General features: G+C 39.7%; 1 protein-coding gene across 1 annotated transcript in view; it reads left to right on the top strand.

Annotated features, from left to right (window-relative positions):
- Positions 1–20166, top strand: part of cacna1db (calcium channel, voltage-dependent, L type, alpha 1D subunit, b) — a 69722-nt gene that overhangs the window by 39458 nt on the left and 10098 nt on the right. Inside the window, exons 15-40 of the mRNA XM_062392868.1 lie at positions 795–915; positions 1168–1282; positions 1437–1497; positions 1661–1721; positions 2619–2763; positions 2930–3059; positions 5518–5577; positions 7175–7281; positions 7905–7992; positions 8096–8203; positions 8393–8445; positions 8536–8694; positions 8903–9104; positions 9699–9857; positions 10182–10292; positions 10716–10793; positions 11394–11477; positions 13678–13719; positions 14522–14650; positions 15130–15195; positions 15308–15399; positions 15492–15651; positions 15770–15897; positions 16026–16122; positions 16214–16316; positions 16980–17081. Coding sequence (XP_062248852.1) covers positions 795–915; positions 1168–1282; positions 1437–1497; positions 1661–1721; positions 2619–2763; positions 2930–3059; positions 5518–5577; positions 7175–7281; positions 7905–7992; positions 8096–8203; positions 8393–8445; positions 8536–8694; positions 8903–9104; positions 9699–9857; positions 10182–10292; positions 10716–10793; positions 11394–11477; positions 13678–13719; positions 14522–14650; positions 15130–15195; positions 15308–15399; positions 15492–15651; positions 15770–15897; positions 16026–16122; positions 16214–16316; positions 16980–17081 — 2761 coding nt within the window. The remainder of the gene's footprint in view (positions 1–794; positions 916–1167; positions 1283–1436; positions 1498–1660; positions 1722–2618; positions 2764–2929; positions 3060–5517; positions 5578–7174; positions 7282–7904; positions 7993–8095; positions 8204–8392; positions 8446–8535; positions 8695–8902; positions 9105–9698; positions 9858–10181; positions 10293–10715; positions 10794–11393; positions 11478–13677; positions 13720–14521; positions 14651–15129; positions 15196–15307; positions 15400–15491; positions 15652–15769; positions 15898–16025; positions 16123–16213; positions 16317–16979; positions 17082–20166) is intronic.

Raw genomic sequence — 20166 nt, 5'->3', positions numbered from 1 at the left:
GCCTGTTCTATCCATGCCTCGTCATCCTAAGTGAGCCCTCCTCAAACAGACCTACAATATTCTGTCATTTCTTTATTGTTTGAGTGCTGAACATCTTGTGCAGAGCTTTTTGTGACGTTCCTGTTTCCTTTGAAGATTTTACTGCTTATATATCAGTTTGAATGATTTACTGAACTTACTCTGAAATAGACGTCCAATATATGAAAAATCTAGCACCAGTAAAGCATGACATAAAGCACTATGAAGCCCTGCTTCCACTGAGTGTCGTGCTGTTGAACTGTTTATTCAAATCTCATAACATTGAATTCATTGTGTGACCAAATCGCCGCACATTTGCCTCTGCACTTCATTGGACTCTTAACAATGCACAGACCATTATAGACAGAAAGACTTAGTTAGTAGGTAGATAACAAACTGTATTATAAAATCATCAATCATAAACAATTTTTGCTTACTACAATGCAAAATTCAAATGTTTTTAAAGGAAGATTTATAACTAGACGTTTACCTATTCACACAGTGCAGGATTTTGAGTCAGACTTCTGATTACAGAAATTCTCTGGACCAATTATACCCGCTCACGTGCATTGACTTTTGCAAAGCTTAAGGAGTTGATGCATGAACAATGTGAGCGTCTCCAATAATTTAAATTGGAGGCTGTGGTGATTATTAAGTAGACTTTCTGTCAGTTTCATGATTACTGGAAAATAACTCTGCCACATGACGGATGGACTGATGCTTCTTCAGGAAAACCCACGATAATGATTGAGATGGCTCTATATCATGTTCCCCAGATCTTAACAGGAGAAGACTGGAACACAGTGATGTATGATGGTATCATGGCGTACGGTGGTCCTTCCTCCTCTGGAATGGTGGTCTGCATTTACTTCATCATCCTCTTCATCTGTGGAAACTGTATCCTACTGCCTACAAATACACACACACACACACACACACACACACACACACACACACACACACACACACACACAGATGATTAAACATGAAAATAAAAATCCACATTTTCTCACATGTATGTGTTAGTAAGTTGTGTTTTGATATTGAGCCAGTTGACATTGTCCCATATTCGCAGTCCTGGTGGATTTACATTTTTTTTTTTATATTCATCGTGTTGGTCAGTTTTCTGTCCTTGAGTCACATGACCAGACATCCTACTGAACGTCTTCTTGGCCATCGCCGTCGACAACCTGGCAGACGCAGAGAGCCTCAACACAGCACAGAAGGAGGAAGAGGAGGCCAAGAAGAGGAAGAACAGTGCCAAGTACAGCTGAGCGCAACTCAATATTTCACATTATACTTTTTGTTCACACTTGCTGTTTAATAGTTTGTGAAGACATTTGTCTCAAGCACTTTCCCCAGGCTGAAATAAGTGTCTCTCTGCCTCGTAAGTTACTCTCTCTCTGTGTCTCAAACAGGGATACAAGCACAGAGAACAATAGAGTGGAAATAACAGAAGCCAGTGATGGTGAGACCAAGGTAAGAGACAGACAGGGGCATGAGTTTTCCTTCATGAATCTTGGAAATTGGATGATTTTACTTATACATTGTCAAATCGTGACCACATATCTGGATCATTGATCTAGTTTTCATCTCAGAAATTGTATGTTTTCAAAAAGAATAACCTGATCTCAATCTATAGATGCCAGCAGACGCCATGCTAGAAGAAGACAAAGAGTTGTATCCTGCCATCGACTTGCCAGGTATGTTTCTACTGTTGTTTCTCAAGTGTTTAATGACTTAAACAGCACCAATGGTATTGAGAGCAAATTTGCTGAAAATAGATCAATAATATGTCAAATTCTACATGAGTTTAAGAGCTAATTTAGTACAGACAAGAAGCAAAACTTCCCTGAAGTCTTGTCCTCTTTGAATATTTTATTGTTCACTTCTAAACAAACATATGCACTGGATACTGGATTACAAATCAGCTGTATTTATTTAAAGGGGAAGAACTTGGGTAATTATTTCCTCTGCCAAGGCGGTTATGTTGTCTACATGAAATTTGTAGATGGGTGGAGCCGGACCCATGGAAGAACCCATTCAATTTCAACATTTGGCATTTAGAAGAGTGTATACTTCCTCAAAGACCCAACATTTCCATTTTTAATCCTCATTAAAATTACATCCAGGCTTTTATGTGGATCACCAAATTGCGGATGCTCATAAATTTTAGACCCCTGAACATGCGTGATTGTGTTCAACAAGCTAAATTAATTATTCTGTGAGAAATCCAGAAAAATATTGAAATCACTCTTATCTCACAATGGTATAGAAACAAAATCTGGATCTGCTCCCTTCCCCATTCCAACTGAAATGTAATGGTTGGTTCCTTGGGTCAAACCATAGCCCTCTATTTCATGGAAATCGGTTGAGTAGTTTTTGCATAATCCTGCTAACAAACGCAAATGAAAACATCACCTACTTAGCTGAGGTAATAACAATTCAATTCATCTACACAATTCTACCTCTTATTTTGTAAAGATTATCTACAGTGAATCAACATTTTAATTTGCTCTAAGCTTCAGTAACATATCAAACAATAAAACAGTCGGATTGTTATCACATTCGAATAATAAATAACTCTGTTTCTGTCAAAGTGTGTAAAGTGGATCATGATAATGAACACCTTCCAGAAGCACTGCCTGGACCCCGCCCCCAGAGGCTCTCTGAACTCACTATCAAGGAGAAGACTCCGCCCATCCCGGAGGGCAGCGCCTTCTTCATCTTCAGCAGCAAAAACCTGTGAGTCACACACAATGCTTAACACTCATCCTGTTTCAGTGTGTAAAAAACAACAACTTCTAAATAACAAAAAAATGATGGTATAAAAAAAGGCGAAAAAATGTAATACTTTTGTTATGTACGCTGTGCCTTTTTCACCCTCCTCTTTTTATCTCTCTCCCTTTAGGTTTCGTGTGTTCTGCCATAAGCTGATCAACCATCAGATCTTTACCAACCTCATCCTGGTCTTCATCATGCTCAGTTCTGTCTCTCTGGCTGCCGAGGACCCCATACGCAACTTCTCTGCTCGCAACATTGTACGTAAACAACCTCTGGCACTGCAGACTTTAATTTCCCTGAAAGTCTGTCCCACTTATATTTGGAAGTCCCTGTAGCTGACGATTTGCTGATGTGCAGATATCTTGACTTAAAAAGTACAAGTATAAATAATAATATTAACAACGACTGAATCCCCCTTATTTGCTTCACTGTCATGGTTGTCACACTAGCATGTTTTAACGGACACTTGTGCTTTGACAAGTCAAAATATCTATTGTGAAAAAGCCTCTAGGAAGTAACTCAAACAATGTGGAATTTTAAACTAAAAAAGTATTAACACTTGCTGGGAAGTCATATTTATTTAGTTATACCTGTGAGTTAAAGTAATTGTCCAATAACAAATCAATCTCAGCTGTCCACAATTACATTTCTCCCCATTTCTATAGCATCACATATCTTATTGAAACCAAATTTACTGGACAGACACTTGGACACACATCAGTAAGATAACAACATCCTTAAATGAAAGAAACCATCTTTGGGAAGAAATATATTTAAAATGTGCTATACATCAAGGACACAGGCTTTATGACCCATTCTGCCGTCAGCCACCAGAGGGTGATCATGATCTTTTGGAGAGCAGTCATGACATCCATCTCTATAAACAGTTTCTGGTCTGAACATTTTTTGCTTCCTTACTAATATCACTTCTTCACAGAACTGCATTCTGCATAATACACGTGACCATCATGTTAGCCTGTTCTAATTACGTGTACTTTCATATATATCTACAAACAAAAACAAGCTGCAATAGGCAATTTCTAAAGTTAGCAACTGGTACATTTCAGGATTTCTTCACTCAGAAGTTATGTAATGTGTTGACAACAAAGTGCTCATAATAGACGTGATCTTAAATGTGCGTTCACTGCGCAGTGCCAAGCCGAGCCGTGACGACATGTGTTACTACTACAGCCTCACAGCAGGAGATATAACCACAGTGAGCTACACCGATGTGGTCCTGCATGGCAGGAGGGCCAACCACAGCCAAGCTGTGACGTCTCCTCCTTGCTGTGTGCACAGCAGATCAGTTGTGTATGTCTCTGCTGGAGATTAGAGGGAAAGCTCTTTTAGTAAAGTATCTGTGTTCAGCTCTAAGTACATTTGTGTCTCTCTTTTTTTCTTCTGTTTCAGTCACGTTTTTCCTGTTTGTACTTTAAGATATAATCTTTATTGACTGTTTACTCATCTTAAGTTAGTTGAGCTTTATCAGCAGTGCTTTTCTTCATGAAAACCTTTTTCAGTTATCTAATATCAACTATTTAATTTATGGACATATTCAGATAGTGCACTCTTAAGTTGCAGTAGTGGAATTTAAAATATTTCAGAGAGAGATTGTGCGAATAGAAGGAAAAACACATTGAAATGAAAACAGCATTAGGTCACAGCCTTTTACTGTGGTTTGTGATTAGGACATTTCCAACACATCATCAATGCTAACAACTTTACAAGTTAAAAACACTTGACTGCTCACAGCGGTTCAAAGCATGGCTTGGCACAAATACCTCCGCTGATTTAAAAAAACAACAACCCTAGAACTGAAGGCTGAAAAGGTACTTTTGGCAAGGCTGTGATTTTAGGATTGTGTGTGTGAAATTTATTCACACACTTTGCTCAGAGAAACCTGCCCCTACTGTTCACAAACTTAAAAGAGGCATATTATGTTTATATTCAGTATCCATAATTGTATTATTGGAAAGGTAAACATTTTTACTTTCCTCATAGGGGAGAGCAGGTTAATGTGGGATATTTTTTACATTTACTCCCCTCTAGGTGAGCTAAAGTGATATATCAGTAAAATTTACACATTTCCAATTAATTCAGGATGTGTTCTAGCAATGGAAATGATCAGAATGTCTTCAGGACAAAGGGCAGTGTTATAACATATAACAAAATATGATTGTTTAAAAAAAAGTGGTCTTGTGTCCCACTTTACCCCGGCTACGGGTTAGGTGGTCCACTTACCTTTCCACTTTAAAATTACCATAACAAACCAGTTAAAATCCTGACAGCTAGATTGACAAAAACATACTTTCCACAGCACCAGCACCAACTTCTCCTTTATGGCAAGGGGGGAATGGGAGGGGCTTGAAAACATAGTGTTCAAATGACCACAAATGTGTTCCGTTACCCGATGTCCCACATTACCCCGCTCTCCCCTACTGTCCGCTGCTGAAGCTCCTCTTTTCAGCCTTTGTCTGAAACGTTTGATTTGAGCTTCTGTCTCTTTAAGGCTCCAATTTCAAGTGTTTGACACAAAAGTGTAACATGTCTCCATTAAAAAATTACCTAGTACAGCTCTGATATATAGAAATGAGTTGATGTATTATCTGTATTTGACTCTTACTGTATCTCCAGCTCTTCTACAGTATTTGACAGCTCATTCACTGTGTTCTGTATTTCCTGCAATGACTTGAACTTGTGCATTACCTCTTGCAGATACTTGGTTATTTTGACTATGCTTTCACCGCAATCTTTACTGTTGAGATCCTGTTGAAGGTAAATGTCCTTTGCGTGCTGTGTTGTGCTGTGCTGGGTAGAGCTTCAGTAACCCTGCGTGCTTATGTCACTCTTATTGCCTCCTCAGATCCTAGGCTATGCAGACTATGTCTTCACTAGTATGTTTACATTTGAGATCCTTATTAAGGTAAACAACTAAAAATAACTCTTGTGCTGCCTCGGTAACCACCCATTTCTTCCGAGCTTGGTGAACACATCCTCTCTCCCCTCATTTTTGTCTCGATATTCTTTTTAAGTTAAATGGCCGCCTGCTTGTCTTGTTGTCATGGCGCCAGTCCGTCAACGTGAAGCTCGTATTTTTTTGTCAGATTTTTTTTTTTGTCTGTCAGCTTCTTTTCCATCACAACCCACTTCCTCCCCCCCCTTCATACTCGACCAGTTTACAATATGACATTTGTTTCAACAAGAAAGACGTTAAATTGTAAATATTCTGAACAGTAGAGAGACTTGAAAATAACCTTAAACTTTATGTCCCTTTGCCCTATAGTACACTTTACATACAGATGTTCCCAGGTCCTTATATCTACCTGTTATTTTTGCATAATGCACTTTCAAAGAGTATTTCTGAAAAAATCCACAAACAACATTATTTTTACTGTTAGAATTCAGTCCTCTTGCTTAACCCCTTTGCTGTATGCATGCCCCCACCAGGTAATATGGTTTAAGTTTAAACTCATTTATATCAGGAAGAAGATTAAGGGCTCTGTCTCAGTGCTGTTTCTGGCTTAATCTGCATCAGAAATTATTTTAGTGGCTTTTGACCCTCCTTGTCTGAACATCTAGAATTGTTTATAATCGGTTTATTTGTGTGTGTGTGTACTCTTGTACAGATATCTTTGTGAGGACACTTATGGCGATAGGACATTATGGGAAAGTGAGGACATTTTGGCCGGCCCTCACTTTGTGAACCTTTAATGGACTGTTGACTTGGTTTTAGGGTTAGGGTTAGAATTAGGTATAGATATGGGGTTTGGGTTAGGGTTGGGTTAGGTGTTTAATTTTGGATGGTTAAGGTTAGGGTAGGGGGCTAGGGTATGCATTATGCCAATGAGTGTCCTCACTAAGATTGAAGTACAGACATGTGTGTGTGTGTGTGTGTGTGTGTGGCTGACCACAACATCTTTCAAACTGTAGCATTTGTGAGTGTGAATCCAGTCTTTTTAATTGTTTAAGAATTTAACCAAACAATAGTTAGAAATAGAAGTATTGCGTTAATGTAACTTTCAACATACTAATTAATATAAATATTTATTTAGTTACTGAAAAACTGCAACATAATCAATACAGTATGATTTTAGTACAAAATTGCAGCTCATTTCACATTGTACCATTATGTCTTTAAGTCTAATGTTTTTTATTGAAAACATTTATTTTAACTTAAAAGGATAATATTAACAACAAAAATGTTGGTTCATAGAGAATATTCTTTTGAAAAGAATATTGCATAAAAAATTTGTAACAGATCATTAAATCATCATTATCGTCAAAATCCCATCTCAGCCTGTGTGAATGTGTTGAATGGCTCATGTGTCTTCTCCAGTCCTGACGTCAGTCTATCCTCTGTCCATGTGTCCAGATGACGGCATTCGGAGCGTTCCTTCATAAAGGAGCTTTCTGTAGAAACTACTTCAACCTTTTAGACCTGCTGGTCGTTGGTGTGTCTCTGGTGTCATTCGGCATTCAGTAAGTATCATTCAGTAACTCATCAGTAACAGGTTATTGTCTTGACTTAACTTTTCACTATCTTATGTTATCTTATGTTATGTTATGTTATGTTATCTTATCTTATCTTATCTTATCTTATCTTAGCTTATATTTCATAAAAAATTAAGCTGCAGCTGATTAGCTCATCTTACCACAGAGACTGAGAACAGGAATATACTGTTAAGATGTCTGTGTTTAACTTATGTGCTGGATTTCTTTATGGCCTCTTCTCTGCCTTTATCATGTCTGGTTCTCACTGCGATAAAAGCAGGACTCTTGGAAGTCACTCCGTCAAGAAAATGTCCAATAGCTGAAGCTCAGCTTGTGCAGTGATGAGTATGAATCACATTTAACTGTTGCTGCTGTGTTTCAGTATGAAACAGGTATAACATGGAAACCCACAGGATAAAATAATACGGAATACAGGAGAGGTGAAACAAAATTGTATTCAAACAAACAATGTTACTATTTAACTTGGACTAAAATCTGGTGAAAAGTGATGAGCTCTCAAGGGATGTACTACCCTTTCAAAGTAAAGTTACCAAAGGGTGAAATTGGAAAGTTCTGCTAGATCCTCTGGTCTGTGTGTGTGTCTTCCACAGGTCCTCTGCTATCTCCGTAGTGAAGATTCTCCGTGTCCTCAGAGTCCTCCGTCCACTCAGGGCCATCAACAGAGCCAAGGGACTCAAGGTCAGAATGGAAATAATACAACACAGTGCAGTGTGTGTCTCTATGGTTGCTGCACACTAGCTTGAATTGCTATTAACTTTGAATTACTGTGTGTCTCTTTCAGCACGTGGTCCAGTGTGTGTTTGTGGCGATCAGGACCATCGGCAATATCATGATCGTCACCACCCTGCTGCAGTTTATGTTCGCTTGTATCGGTGTACAGCTCTTTAAGGTACATGCAGAAATGCGTTGAAAGATAGAGGGTAATTGTGTCACACCTGATGTATAACTGCTGTCTCTCTGGATCTGCAAATCAACTGGTTCTTCTTTAAAACATCAAATAGTTGTATAGAAGTTGAACAAAGTGAAAAATGATGACTTTCTAAATCCCCTGACTTTCTATGTGGTTGTTTTAATAAAGGGGAAATTTTATCGATGCACAGACGATGCAAAGTCCAGCCCGGAGGAGTGCAAGTGAGTTACTTTAACTTGCCAGTGTTTCCAGCTCTGTGAATTTCCCTGAGCATCTCTGTGTGTTTCAATTTGTTCGTCTTTAAATCTCAGGGGTACGTACATTCTGTACAACAATGGGGACACGGCGATAAACACGGCGATGCCCATGGTGAAGGAGAGGATCTGGCACAACAGTGACTTCAACTTTGACAATGTCCTCATGGCCATGATGGCACTCTTCACCGTCTCCACCTTTGAAGGATGGCCCACGTAAGTTCTTCTTAAATGTATTTATTTTGTAAACTTTATGGCAAGTTACAGCCCCTTGCCAGTAGGGGTTACTGCAGCCTCCTAAGAACCTCTACTTCCAGTATCGTGGAGTATTTATTTATTTTACACAAAGTACATATGCAGAGTTGATATAGTTAAATACTCTCCGCCATCTTGAATTGACTTTCTTTGTTGTGCGTCCCTGCAGACTGTTGTACAAGGCCATCGACTCCAATAAAGAGAACATGGGTCCCATCTACAACTACCGCATTGAGATCTCCATCTTCTTCATCATCTACATCATCATCATTGCCTTCTTCATGATGAACATCTTTGTTGGTTTCGTTATCGTCACCTTCCAGGAGCAGGGGGAGAAGGAGTACAAGAACTGTGAGCTGGACAAGAACCAGGTACAGTGTGTGTGTATTATTGTGTGCGTGTTGAATAGATCAAAGACTTTTGTAAAGATGTTCGAGATGACTGCTCGCTTAAAGTGTCTTGATCCTCATCTGGTGGCTGGCTACAGTAGAGGTCACACATCCTGCCGCCTCCATGTTAAGAGATGGGACATGGACCAAATAAAAGTCAAAGTCCACGTTCAATAACTTTTTCTCAAAGATGGTAGTAATAGCTAATTCTTATCACACTGATATTTGGTTTAATTTCTTATTTAATGCTATAAAAACTCAAAAAATCATCATGACAGCTGAGACTGACTCTCGATCAGTCCAGAGTGTGTATCGGAGGGAGCTCGATACCTAAGATGGCCACACTCGTGTCAGGGATATTTTGGCTTAATTTCTGGATAGTGGGAGAAAGTGAAGATGCATCGTCCATCTCTTTATACAGTCTATGATTTACAAACGTATAGTCTGCCGAAATGCTTCAATTCATATACAATCAGAATCTTTATCACAACACACAAAGAAACTATGTTTTATATCCTTTCGTTGCTGAGTGTCCTTGTCTCTTTCTCTTCATACCTGCTCTGATAACCACCGCAGCGTCAGTGTGTGGAATACGCTCTTAAAGCTCGTCCTCTGCGACGCTACATCCCCAAAAACCCATACCAGTACAAGTTCTGGTATGTGGTCAACTCCACTGGGTTTGAATACGTCATGTTTGTCCTGATCATCCTCAACACCTTGTGTCTGTCTATACAGGTAAGTGTTTTCTCTCTTTGGTCCGTTTAGAAAACAAACATAAACTAGCTGATGTGGTCAGTTGATGATGAATTCAAGTCTATTGATGTAAAGGATGATTTATTTTTTATGAATCCCTCAATGATACATGCAATTCACACCTTATGATCTGAATACATACATACATCAACATATAACTTATCAATATAATCTTGTTTGCAGTTATGAGTTTAATGCACTCTCTGTTACCAGATTTATCTGAGTTTAAATAGATGATGGAGACCGATTTACACATATAGTTAGAATACATATACATCAGTCTCTGATCAGCCTGTCTCTTTCCAGCACCATGGTCAGTCTCATCTATTTAATTACGCCATGGACGTCCTCAACATGGTCTTTACTGGAGTTTTCACTGTGGAGATGATCCTCAAGCTCATCGCCTTCAAACCCAGAGTAAGTCTCCTCTCCTCTTCTCTCCTCTCCTCTCCTCTCCTCTCCTCTCCTCTCCTCTCATCCCCTCTCCTCTCCTCACCTCTCCTCTCCTCCCCTCTCCTCTCCTCTCCTCTCCTCTTCTCTCCTCTCCTCTCCTGTACCTACACATACATGTATATATAAATATATATATGTATTGTTCATTAAAGCCTCCAGTTCAGACTTTTCTCCATTAGATCTCCCTTTTCCTTCTATCCCAGCCCTCATCCACTCTTCCTGTCTCTCTTCCCTCCCCTCTGGTTCTCCTTGACGCTCCTCACTCGTGGGCTCTTTGCCACACCGGCTGTGACTCCACTGCCATTTCCTCCTCATCCTCACCCTTCACTTCTTCCGCAACCTCTCAACCCCTCCTCTCCTGCTGGCTGTGCATGCTGCCGTATTCAGGGCTATGTCGGGGACGCCTGGAATGTCTTCGACGCCCTGGTGGTGGTTGGCAGTGTTGTCGACATCATACTCAGCCAGGTAGAAAGACGTCCGTATGTAAAACTCGTCCTGCTCTCCCATTGCTGCTGCCACTCTCGTGTTGTCTTTCCTTCACACCTTTCCTCCTTCCCTTACTCCCTGTCCTAATTTTGATTCATCTTTTTACGTCGAGTTGATTAAGTTTCTACTCTTGAATTCTGCTGAATCTGACAGATAGTTGATAAGCACCAAAGACTATATACACGCAAATGAGCAGGACAAATTCCCATCCACTACAGCTACGATTCATAGTCATCACATTCATTTACTCGTCTATACTGATTCAATCGTGTAGAATTGTTTAGTTTTAGGTGATAATTTCTTCTTATTTGAAAAACAGGACAGACATTTCATTTAAGATGGGAATAAGTGAAGAATATCAATGTAGATTAAACCTGTACTCTCACAGAATCAGTGGCAGGGAGGATTTCACTTTCAACCTCACTCTGTAATATCAAATCACAACTTTTTGATGTTCTAGTCTTTCTATCTGTCATAATTCTTTTCTTTATTTTTTGTTACTTCCTCTTCCTTCTCTTTCTTTCTCTGTTGTCTCTCTCTTTCTTTTTTTCTGTGTGTCTTTGTTGCTTGTGCTCGCAGAACTATTTTGCTGATGCATGGAACACGTTTGATGCCTTGATTGTTGTGGGTAGCGTGGTTGACATTGCCATCACTGAGATCAATGTAAGTAGTCATTCATCACACATACTGTCTTACTGTGACCGTCCCATCTGAGGGGGCCTTGCTCTAGCATCAGAGCCACACATTCATGATGCTGTGAAATTGTGATGACATTGCTTAACATTTAATTTGTCATATCTACCTCTCCCATGGTTTTACCAATCTCTGGTATAACTTCCGGTGCAGACGATGTATGACAATGGAGAAACAACTCAGAAGCCAGTTAGCCAGTTAGTCACCTGATCCATGTACATGTTCCTGTGTTGTGTCGGGTAGACATACCTCCCATGATCCCACACTGCTTCGAGGTCTCTAGCTATGTTTTGATTGAGAGACCCAGGCTGACAAAGTTACACATTGTACGTTAAAGAAAAGAAAAATCTTAAGAGGAGGGTTTTTTTCTAATTTTTTATTTCAGGAATAGTTTTCCATAAATGTTGAGAATAAAGTGACTCTAAATCAGAGGAGCTTTTTTATTTACGATTTTGCATACCATAAATACGTTTGAAATGTAAATTAAAGTCAAACTTTTAAGAAAATATCAAACTACTAATGTTGGCACAAATGACTGCCACAAAAGCATACCTTGTGTAGATTAACATATGAAATTGTACTTCTGAGCCCATTTTAGTAACAAGTAGATTCAATCTGTTAGGCAGTGATACGAATTGAAGAGATTGTGCCAAATCCTCATCACATACACATGCTATACACAACTAGATTGATGGACCAGAAGAACAGAGTTATTTTTTACATTTCAACTTTATTCTTGAAATGCAAAAGATATGCCTCATGCCTGTCCCTATGATTCTTAGGTACTCGCATTATGAAATCAGTATTTAACTGAATATATAAAAGGGGAGGACGGTGACTGGAAACATTCACATGTGTGATGTTTGTTGTGAGATTGTAAAGATAAAATGTCAACAGTGACCTAAAGGAATCTAATTCTAAAATGTTTTAGGGAGCTGTTGTTTTTGAAGGCCAATCAGTTGTTATTTCCTAATCTCAGTCGTCCTCATATTGTGCCAGATTGTTTTGCTTGTTACCTCTTTGAATCTGCTGTGATGCTGGAAAGGCCACTCTGTCCTGGTTTAACATCATGCTTGTTGAAGGTTTGTCTCCGTGAAGGTGTTTGTTTTTCGTGTCCAGTCACTTGTTTTGATTGAATGTTTGAGGAGAAACTCACTATTTATGATGAGATTTTAGGAAACGTTCTAATGTACAAAATAAATGTGACATTTGAGCTCCAGCTAAATGGAAAATATCCTCTGACAGTATGTCAGTACCCCATCTACTGGTTGGGTCTGTGCAGTGCAGAGTCAAAAAATACTACTGTGTTAATTCCTTTAAAATGATTATATATCTTAATGTAATTTCCTGTAGATTTATTTTTATACACAACCTCTATATTTGGAAATATCACATAATTTACCCAATTTTAATAAGAATACAATTGTTAACATGATGTTTATTTTAAATTATTTGACTTTGTCTCACAATGTTGAAGAAAGTGACGCTTATTCTTCGTTCTGCCCCCTGGTTTTTTTCCGTGACCCATAGCACACCCTTCACCCAGGTCTCGTGGTAACCTGTCCGGTCTTTTTGGGGTAATCTTGCAAACAAATAAACAAACCAACCAACAAACAAAAGAACGGGGGTGAAAACGTAACCTCCCCTGTGGAAAGCAAAAGAATGGTTTCATTGTATTGTGTCACTGTTAACCATCAGATTTGATATTGAAATGTTGCATAGCTTGTAATAAATAGAAAACAGTTGAGTATCTTAGATATTTGATGACATACAGCACAGATTCCAAAATCATTTGTTAAAATGTCAGATGCATTCAGGGAACTTGTACGTAGACAAGGTAATGATAAAACAAAACAAACAATATGATCACGTGTATCAGTGTCTTCTCCTCATTGTTGTTCAGTTAAACTACAGTATCATTTCACAGCCTTACACTTGCGTCTCCTGTCTGTCAGTGCTGAGATGATGTGGTAAAGCTTTGATGGGCTTCATGCTTTGCGATGAGGAGTTTCTTGTCTGTGGGATGAATCTGATATGGTGCTGTGTGTAAGTGAAGTGTTTTTTTCATGTGATTACCTGTTAAATAAGTCAAAGGTATCGTTGATATGAGTTTGGGTGCTTCACAGCTGGTTTGTGTAACTTGGATTAACCTTAGGCTTTTGATTTCAAGTCGGCAGCCATTCCTGTCGTCAAGGTGATAGTGGAGCCAGGGGTAAGAAGTGCCCCCCCCCCCTCTATTAAATCCCCTCACCCTTTCCTGTTGTGTTAATGGAAAACTGAAAGTGTCAAGATCTTTCTGTTGTCACTCTCTGTCACTTACCGATGAAATCGTTGAAATCCTCTGATTTTAGTTATTCAGTAAAACATGAGGGTTTGTGACTGAACTCTCGGTGTTTGTTAAAGTCTTGTTTTTTCAACTCCACCTGGTTTGTTGCATTGTGGCTCCACTTTCATTCAGCTGACGTGTTGTCCTGTCCGGGTGCATGGCATGACACCGGGTGAACAGCAACACTGTTCGGTGATTCGATCATTTCAGCATAGCTTCTCGGAGTGTTTGCCGTCAGGTGACCAGCATTGTGCGGACATTGTACTGCTTTGGTGGTCTTGTGTGTTTGCATTGTAACAACAAAGCAGGAAAAGATCCATCTTGGTGTTTGTATCAGGTGTTCCACAAGTCAGTTACAGTTTGTCTTTTGTATTTTTCTGTTAATTCTGTATATTGTTTGTTTTTAATCAGCTGTTCAGAGTTAACTGTTGTGTATGTGTAAGTCCAGGTCTGTTAATGGCATGCTATTCAAGATACAGCCATCTCTGCGTGCATGTCGAGTTTTGTCATTGCAGAGATGGAGAAAGTTCCCAATCTGGAATATATTTCATCATATTAATACAATGCTTGTGAACTACTATTTGTCATGAAGAATGCACGTATGACTGACTGCATGAATCAGTGAGCGGTACAAGAATGTCTCCTCCTTCTGCAGTTTTGTAATCACCTTTCACCTCCTCCACCTCAGAACACAGAGGACAGTGCTCGCATCTCCATCACCTTCTTCCGCCTGTTCAGAGTGATGCGATTGGTCAAACTGCTGAGCAGAGGGGAGGGCATCAGGACTCTGCTGTGGACCTTCATCAAGTCTTTCCAGGTGAGATCGGAAGATAAGCAGCCAGAAAAAATCCTTCTTGAATCTGCAGTTACAGTTGGCGAGTTAATATAGATTTAAGCCAGGACATCAAACCTTAAGAACAGTTTCAGAAAACAGCACTGATGAAAATAAATAAATAAGCTTTAAGAAATTCGCACAACATTAAGGAAACACAAAGTTCTTCGTTGGTTGGGTGGTAAAAATAAGAAGATGAAAACATGATAAACCTGAAAATTCAGCTTGAATAACATAGATATGAGTTTTAATATGAGTATACATATCAGATAGTAATGGGTATCCACAACTTTTTTACTCCAAAACAATGGAATTGATATCGACCCCTAAAAATCTATATAATTTGGGGGTTTAATGTAGATTCAACGAGGCAATTTGTTATCAGTGGATCTTGTGTTGTAATTGTGGTGTGATAATGTGCATCACTTGATTTAGAATCTGACTCCTTCTTTTTTCTCACCCAGGCTCTTCCCTATGTTGCACTCCTGATCGCCATGTTGTTCTTCATATATGCTGTAATAGGAATGCAGGTAAAATGTTTTCAGTTTTTCAAAATTTAGAAAAACTTGACCAGATACACTGAAGGGTCATTTGAGAGCAAGCTGACTGATCTGTGGACGACATTTCTCTGTCTACCATCAGGTGTTTGGTAAAATAGCCATGGTGGATGGAACACAAATCAACCGCAACAACAACTTTCAAACTTTTCCTCAAGCTGTCCTGATGCTCTTCAGGTATTTGTGTTTGCGTAGTTCCAATTGTTGGTTACAAGCCATTTTAAGTAATAACACATTCTTATAGTCAATACATTATTGTTCTGTGTCAGGTGTGCTACAGGTGAAGCCTGGCAGGAGATCATGCTGGCCTGTCTGCCTGGGAAGCTGTGTGACCCGGAGTCCGACTACAACCCCGGAGAGGAGAGAACCTGCGGCAGCGGTTTTGCCATTATCTACTTCATCAGCTTCTACATGCTCTGTGCTTTCCTGGTAATCCTCACATGCTTCACTGTGCTCAACTGTGCCAGTGATGTTTCAGTTCAGACCTCAGCCGTCATATTGCCGTATGACTAAAACAGCTAAAGTTTGTTGCATGTTCTTTTTTCAGATCATCAATTTATTCGTGGCTGTCATCATGGATAACTTTGACTATCTGACCCGTGATTGGTCTATTCTGGGACCGCATCACCTGGATGAGTTTAAACGGATCTGGTCTGAATACGATCCTGAAGCCAAGTGAGTGAAAAGGACCCATTGGAAAATAAATAGTTTCTCCCGTTATTTATCCCATGAAGAAATATTTGCATCAGTATAAGCTATTCTCTGTGGTGTAACAGCTTTTATTTGACTCCATGTTCTGTCAGGGGCCGGATAAAGCATCTCGACGTGGTGACTCTGCTGAGGAGGATCCAGCCTCCGCTGGGCTTTGGCAAGCTCTGCCCACACAGAGTGGCCTGTAAGGTGGGTTTAGACAGGCAGATACATAAGTTTCACAGAACTCACTTCACATTTGATGCCTCCTTATCGATCTGTACTTTGAATCTTGTTGCAGCGTCTGGTGGCGATGAACATGCCCCTGAACAGTGACGGGACTGTCATGTTTAACGCCACCTTGTTTGCTCTGGTCCGCACTGCTCTCAAGATTAAGACTGAGGGTGAGTCTGAACCTGCATGTATTGGTTTGTTGCCAGTTGATGCAGTAAAAATCTATTATTATAGATTATAAATATATTATTTATTATTGATATTATTAGTATAGACTTTATTCATATAGCACTTTTCAAAACACAGTTACAACGTTACAACGAAGGCAAACAATGGGAAACAGTTACAAGCAATTTGAAGAGCACAGTACAAGCGTATACAAGTTTTACAGATGAGAATAGAGTAAAAACAATATAAAATACAACTTTTTTAAATTATTGCAATAAGTTCAGAACAAGGCTATGATTACGACGAGAGGAGCAAAAGGAGTAATGATATGTAGAGGTCATGAATAAAGTGGCTTTAGTAGATGGCATGCAAGAAAGTCTATCTTTTGAATTCATATCATATCCTGCTACACTCTTTTCGTGGTCAGGGTGTGCATATGCTCAGCCCACATCTTGCCACAAGAGGGAGCTGTAGACATCCACTGCAGTTGCAACAGCATTTGTGGAGCGTTCGGCTCTTAATCCTCTGTGAAACATCCTCTGTCTGATGTTGTGTGATCGTGTGTGTTGGTCAAAGAGAGCGACTGTACATTCAATTGTGTGCTTTTTTGTTAATGGTGCTTTTAGCCAAATTACCCCCCAGTTACATTTCTCACATTTTTCCAGGAAATCTGGAGCAAGCCAATGAGGAGCTCAGAGCTGTGATCAAAAAAATCTGGAAGAGGACCAGCATGAAGCTGCTGGACCAAGTCGTTCCCCCAGCAGGCGGTCAGTGGTCATTACGTCATCATCACCATTATTCAGAGTTCAAACTGGGGCCTCACTCCATCACTCACTTGATTTGAATATGTGCTGCTTTGCATTAACATTTCACCGTCATACAGCTGCTACACACTGCTCCCTAAGCTCCATCCATCCATTATCTAGATTGCATATCCTGTTGAGGGTAAAAAAAAATGAACAGCATGTATATGTTGAAACACAGAAGATGCATTTTTGTTGCTGACGGTTGATCAATCAGATGCCTTCATCATCCTGTTTTTGCATTTCTCAAATCAGCAAAGGTTTGAGAAACGCGACCACAACCGACCAGATGTGATAGACAGGGGAACAAACTCGACTGCTGCCATTTCCTTTCCCTTCAGTTCACAGAAACGCTCCTTATCGCTGTCAGTCAGTCACAGTTGAGCTGCTGTTCCACAGTTTTGTTTGTCAGTCATCTCTGGCTGTGGTTCTTCAGTGTCTCTTCCTCTACCTGTTAAAAAAAACAAAGCTGTGTACTGTACAGTTAGCGCTGAAGTTTTTAACCGTTTATGAATCCTAAACTCATGAAGTTTTCAGTCTGTGCTGAGGCCTCGTTCTTACAGTCATCTTAAAAAAACCTTGGATTTAGTGTCTTTGATAAAAGGTGTGAATGACTAACAGCTGGTTCTGTCAGAGTTCATCAGATTTGGATATGAACACACCTTATGCTAAGAGGGTTATACATAGGCTGCTTTTATTTTTGATATATTCATTTGAATGCTTCAACTGTTGAGAGTGGTTGCAGGAGAAAATACATTTGTTTGCACAGTATGTTGAGGTTCAAGGTTTAAGATATTTTGATTATCCCATAATGACAATTGATTGTGCAGCCAGCAGTTAACAATAAATACACAACAGCACAAATACATACACAGTGAGATATTTAAAAGGCTGATAGCAGCAGTGATAAATTACTTCAAGTTCTGTAACTTACGGCGTCCGCAATACCCTGCAGTGAATCCTATTTTTGAAGGTAAGTGTCACGTACTAGCAATTAAAAGAGAAAGTAAGAACAAGCTGCATAAAACACAAATTTAAACTTTTTATTTTCACACACTACTGCTGCATGTGGCCACAAACAATGTCATGTCTGTCCCCTGTCTCATGTATGTTATATGTATCTACAGTACAAGCTTGCACATTGGTTTAATATGTTCACATATATATATATATGAAAAACAACTTCTTTAACAATACTTCTGTCTTTATGTTGTGCTATTATGTGTTTAATTCATGATTACCTAACATTTAGAGTTAAAAATACCAAAAAGAAAACTGCTGAATGTGATTTGACTTGAAGTTTACCGTCAGTTATGCAAAACATTCCACCCATCATTATCAGATAACATCCTCTTTCCTACGTACTGAGGTTGATTTGTCATCCGGTGCACAATGAGCGGACTGAAGACACACACGTGTGAGCCGCAAAATAGCTCAATAATTAATTATGAGGTCTTAAGAGGGAACTTCCTTTAGTTTTTTCATGAATCTTTTCCACTGCCCCACAGACATATGCTCCGCTTCAGCCCCTGTTAGAACTTGTCAAATTGAATTTGACTGCATGTCTCTGTGTGCATTAGTTTGCTAACCCCTCTCTCTTTCTCTTTCTTTTTTTAAAACCTTTCTGCCAAGCCTCGCTCTTCCAAAGCTTCCTCTGCTTTCAGTGACTGTCGCTGGCCTTTCTTCCTTTCTCTTTCTGCCGTCCTGAGCTCTTTGGAGCAGTCCTGTTTTAGTCTGGTGGCATGAAACGACTGATACCTGGCTTAAAAACTTCACCTGCCTCTGTCCAGAAACACAATCTGCTTTTTTCACTTTTGGGGAAACAACATTATGTGTGTTGATCTGTCAGTTAAACTCAATCCTAAAATATCACTGGCTCAAAGTGAAAATAAGCCAAAATGAGCAATTCTATGAAAATCTAAAATCCAAGATTCTTTTTCAATTTGTCTTTTGGTATCAGGTTTGCTTTCTGAACAGAGGCTTTTGTAGTCCCTGTCTGGCTGTGTTGGGTGTTGTAGAGAAACGTGTTCGGTGTTTGAAGATGGATCAACATCAGATCAGGCTCCATGCTCTATTTGATTCACTGGAAAAAAAAAATGTTGAGTCCATCTTAAATTATCCATCCCACTTACATCCGCCACCTTTACTCGATTCCACTCCAGCAAAAACGAATCAAGTAAAGGTGTTGAGGAGTGAAAAAGAAAAAAACACATTTCATACACACTTTGATTCAGCCACTTTTTTTCAAGAGCCTCTCCCCAGTGCTTAGAAAGAACTTTATCTGAGGGAATCAGACCCACGCTTGATTATCCTCCCTTCCTGGCAGAGCGTGTGAAAGAGTGTGCGTGTGTGTGTGTGTGTGTGTGTGTGTGGGTGGGTGGGTGGTCACAGCTTGCTTTCTGGCTTAATGTAGTTTCTGAGTGTGAGCTGAGTGTTTGACCATCGCTGCTTCTCCAGACTACTTTACTTTGCTGCCTTCTCGCATGTGCTTCTCGCTATTGATCATGCTGTTTGTCTGGGATGCAAACACACACACATCCCTGTCTCTGACAACAACTGTGCTCAATTCTGCAGTTGACTTATAATGTCGCAGGGGTGTGTGAGTTGAGTTAGGAGCTGGTGAGATTTAGTTGAATTCAGTGAATATGACTTTTCTTATGGCTCATTGTGGTATAGATGTGTCTGTCTGTGTGTTTGTGTGTGTGTCGGGGGGGGGGGGTTGCGTGTGTCAGCTGCAGCTGAGTTTAAAATATTCTCACAATAGTTGAACGGACGTGTTCTTACGTGAATGTCTGACATTTACTTTTTGCCAATACTAGCACTCAGCTCCAACTGTAGATTTAAAGGTAATTTGTGTTATTATCACAACAGTAACTCAGGACCTGACTTGTGATACATAGCAGTGGGTGACACATCGTGACCTGCAGTTAAGTCATAGACCACAGTTTCTTCAATTTGCTCACGAGACATCATGGAAGGGGTTTGAGTGCTGGTATCTGCTGATCTACTCAACTAGTGTTTCCTTGACTAGACATTTATGATGATGCTG

This window comes from Platichthys flesus, chromosome 7, assembly GCF_949316205.1.
Source record: "Platichthys flesus chromosome 7, fPlaFle2.1, whole genome shotgun sequence".
In the NCBI taxonomy this organism is placed as follows: domain Eukaryota; kingdom Metazoa; phylum Chordata; class Actinopteri; order Pleuronectiformes; family Pleuronectidae; genus Platichthys; species Platichthys flesus.
Note: the sequence above shows the minus strand (reverse complement) of the source record. Positions and strands in the feature narration are given on the sequence as shown.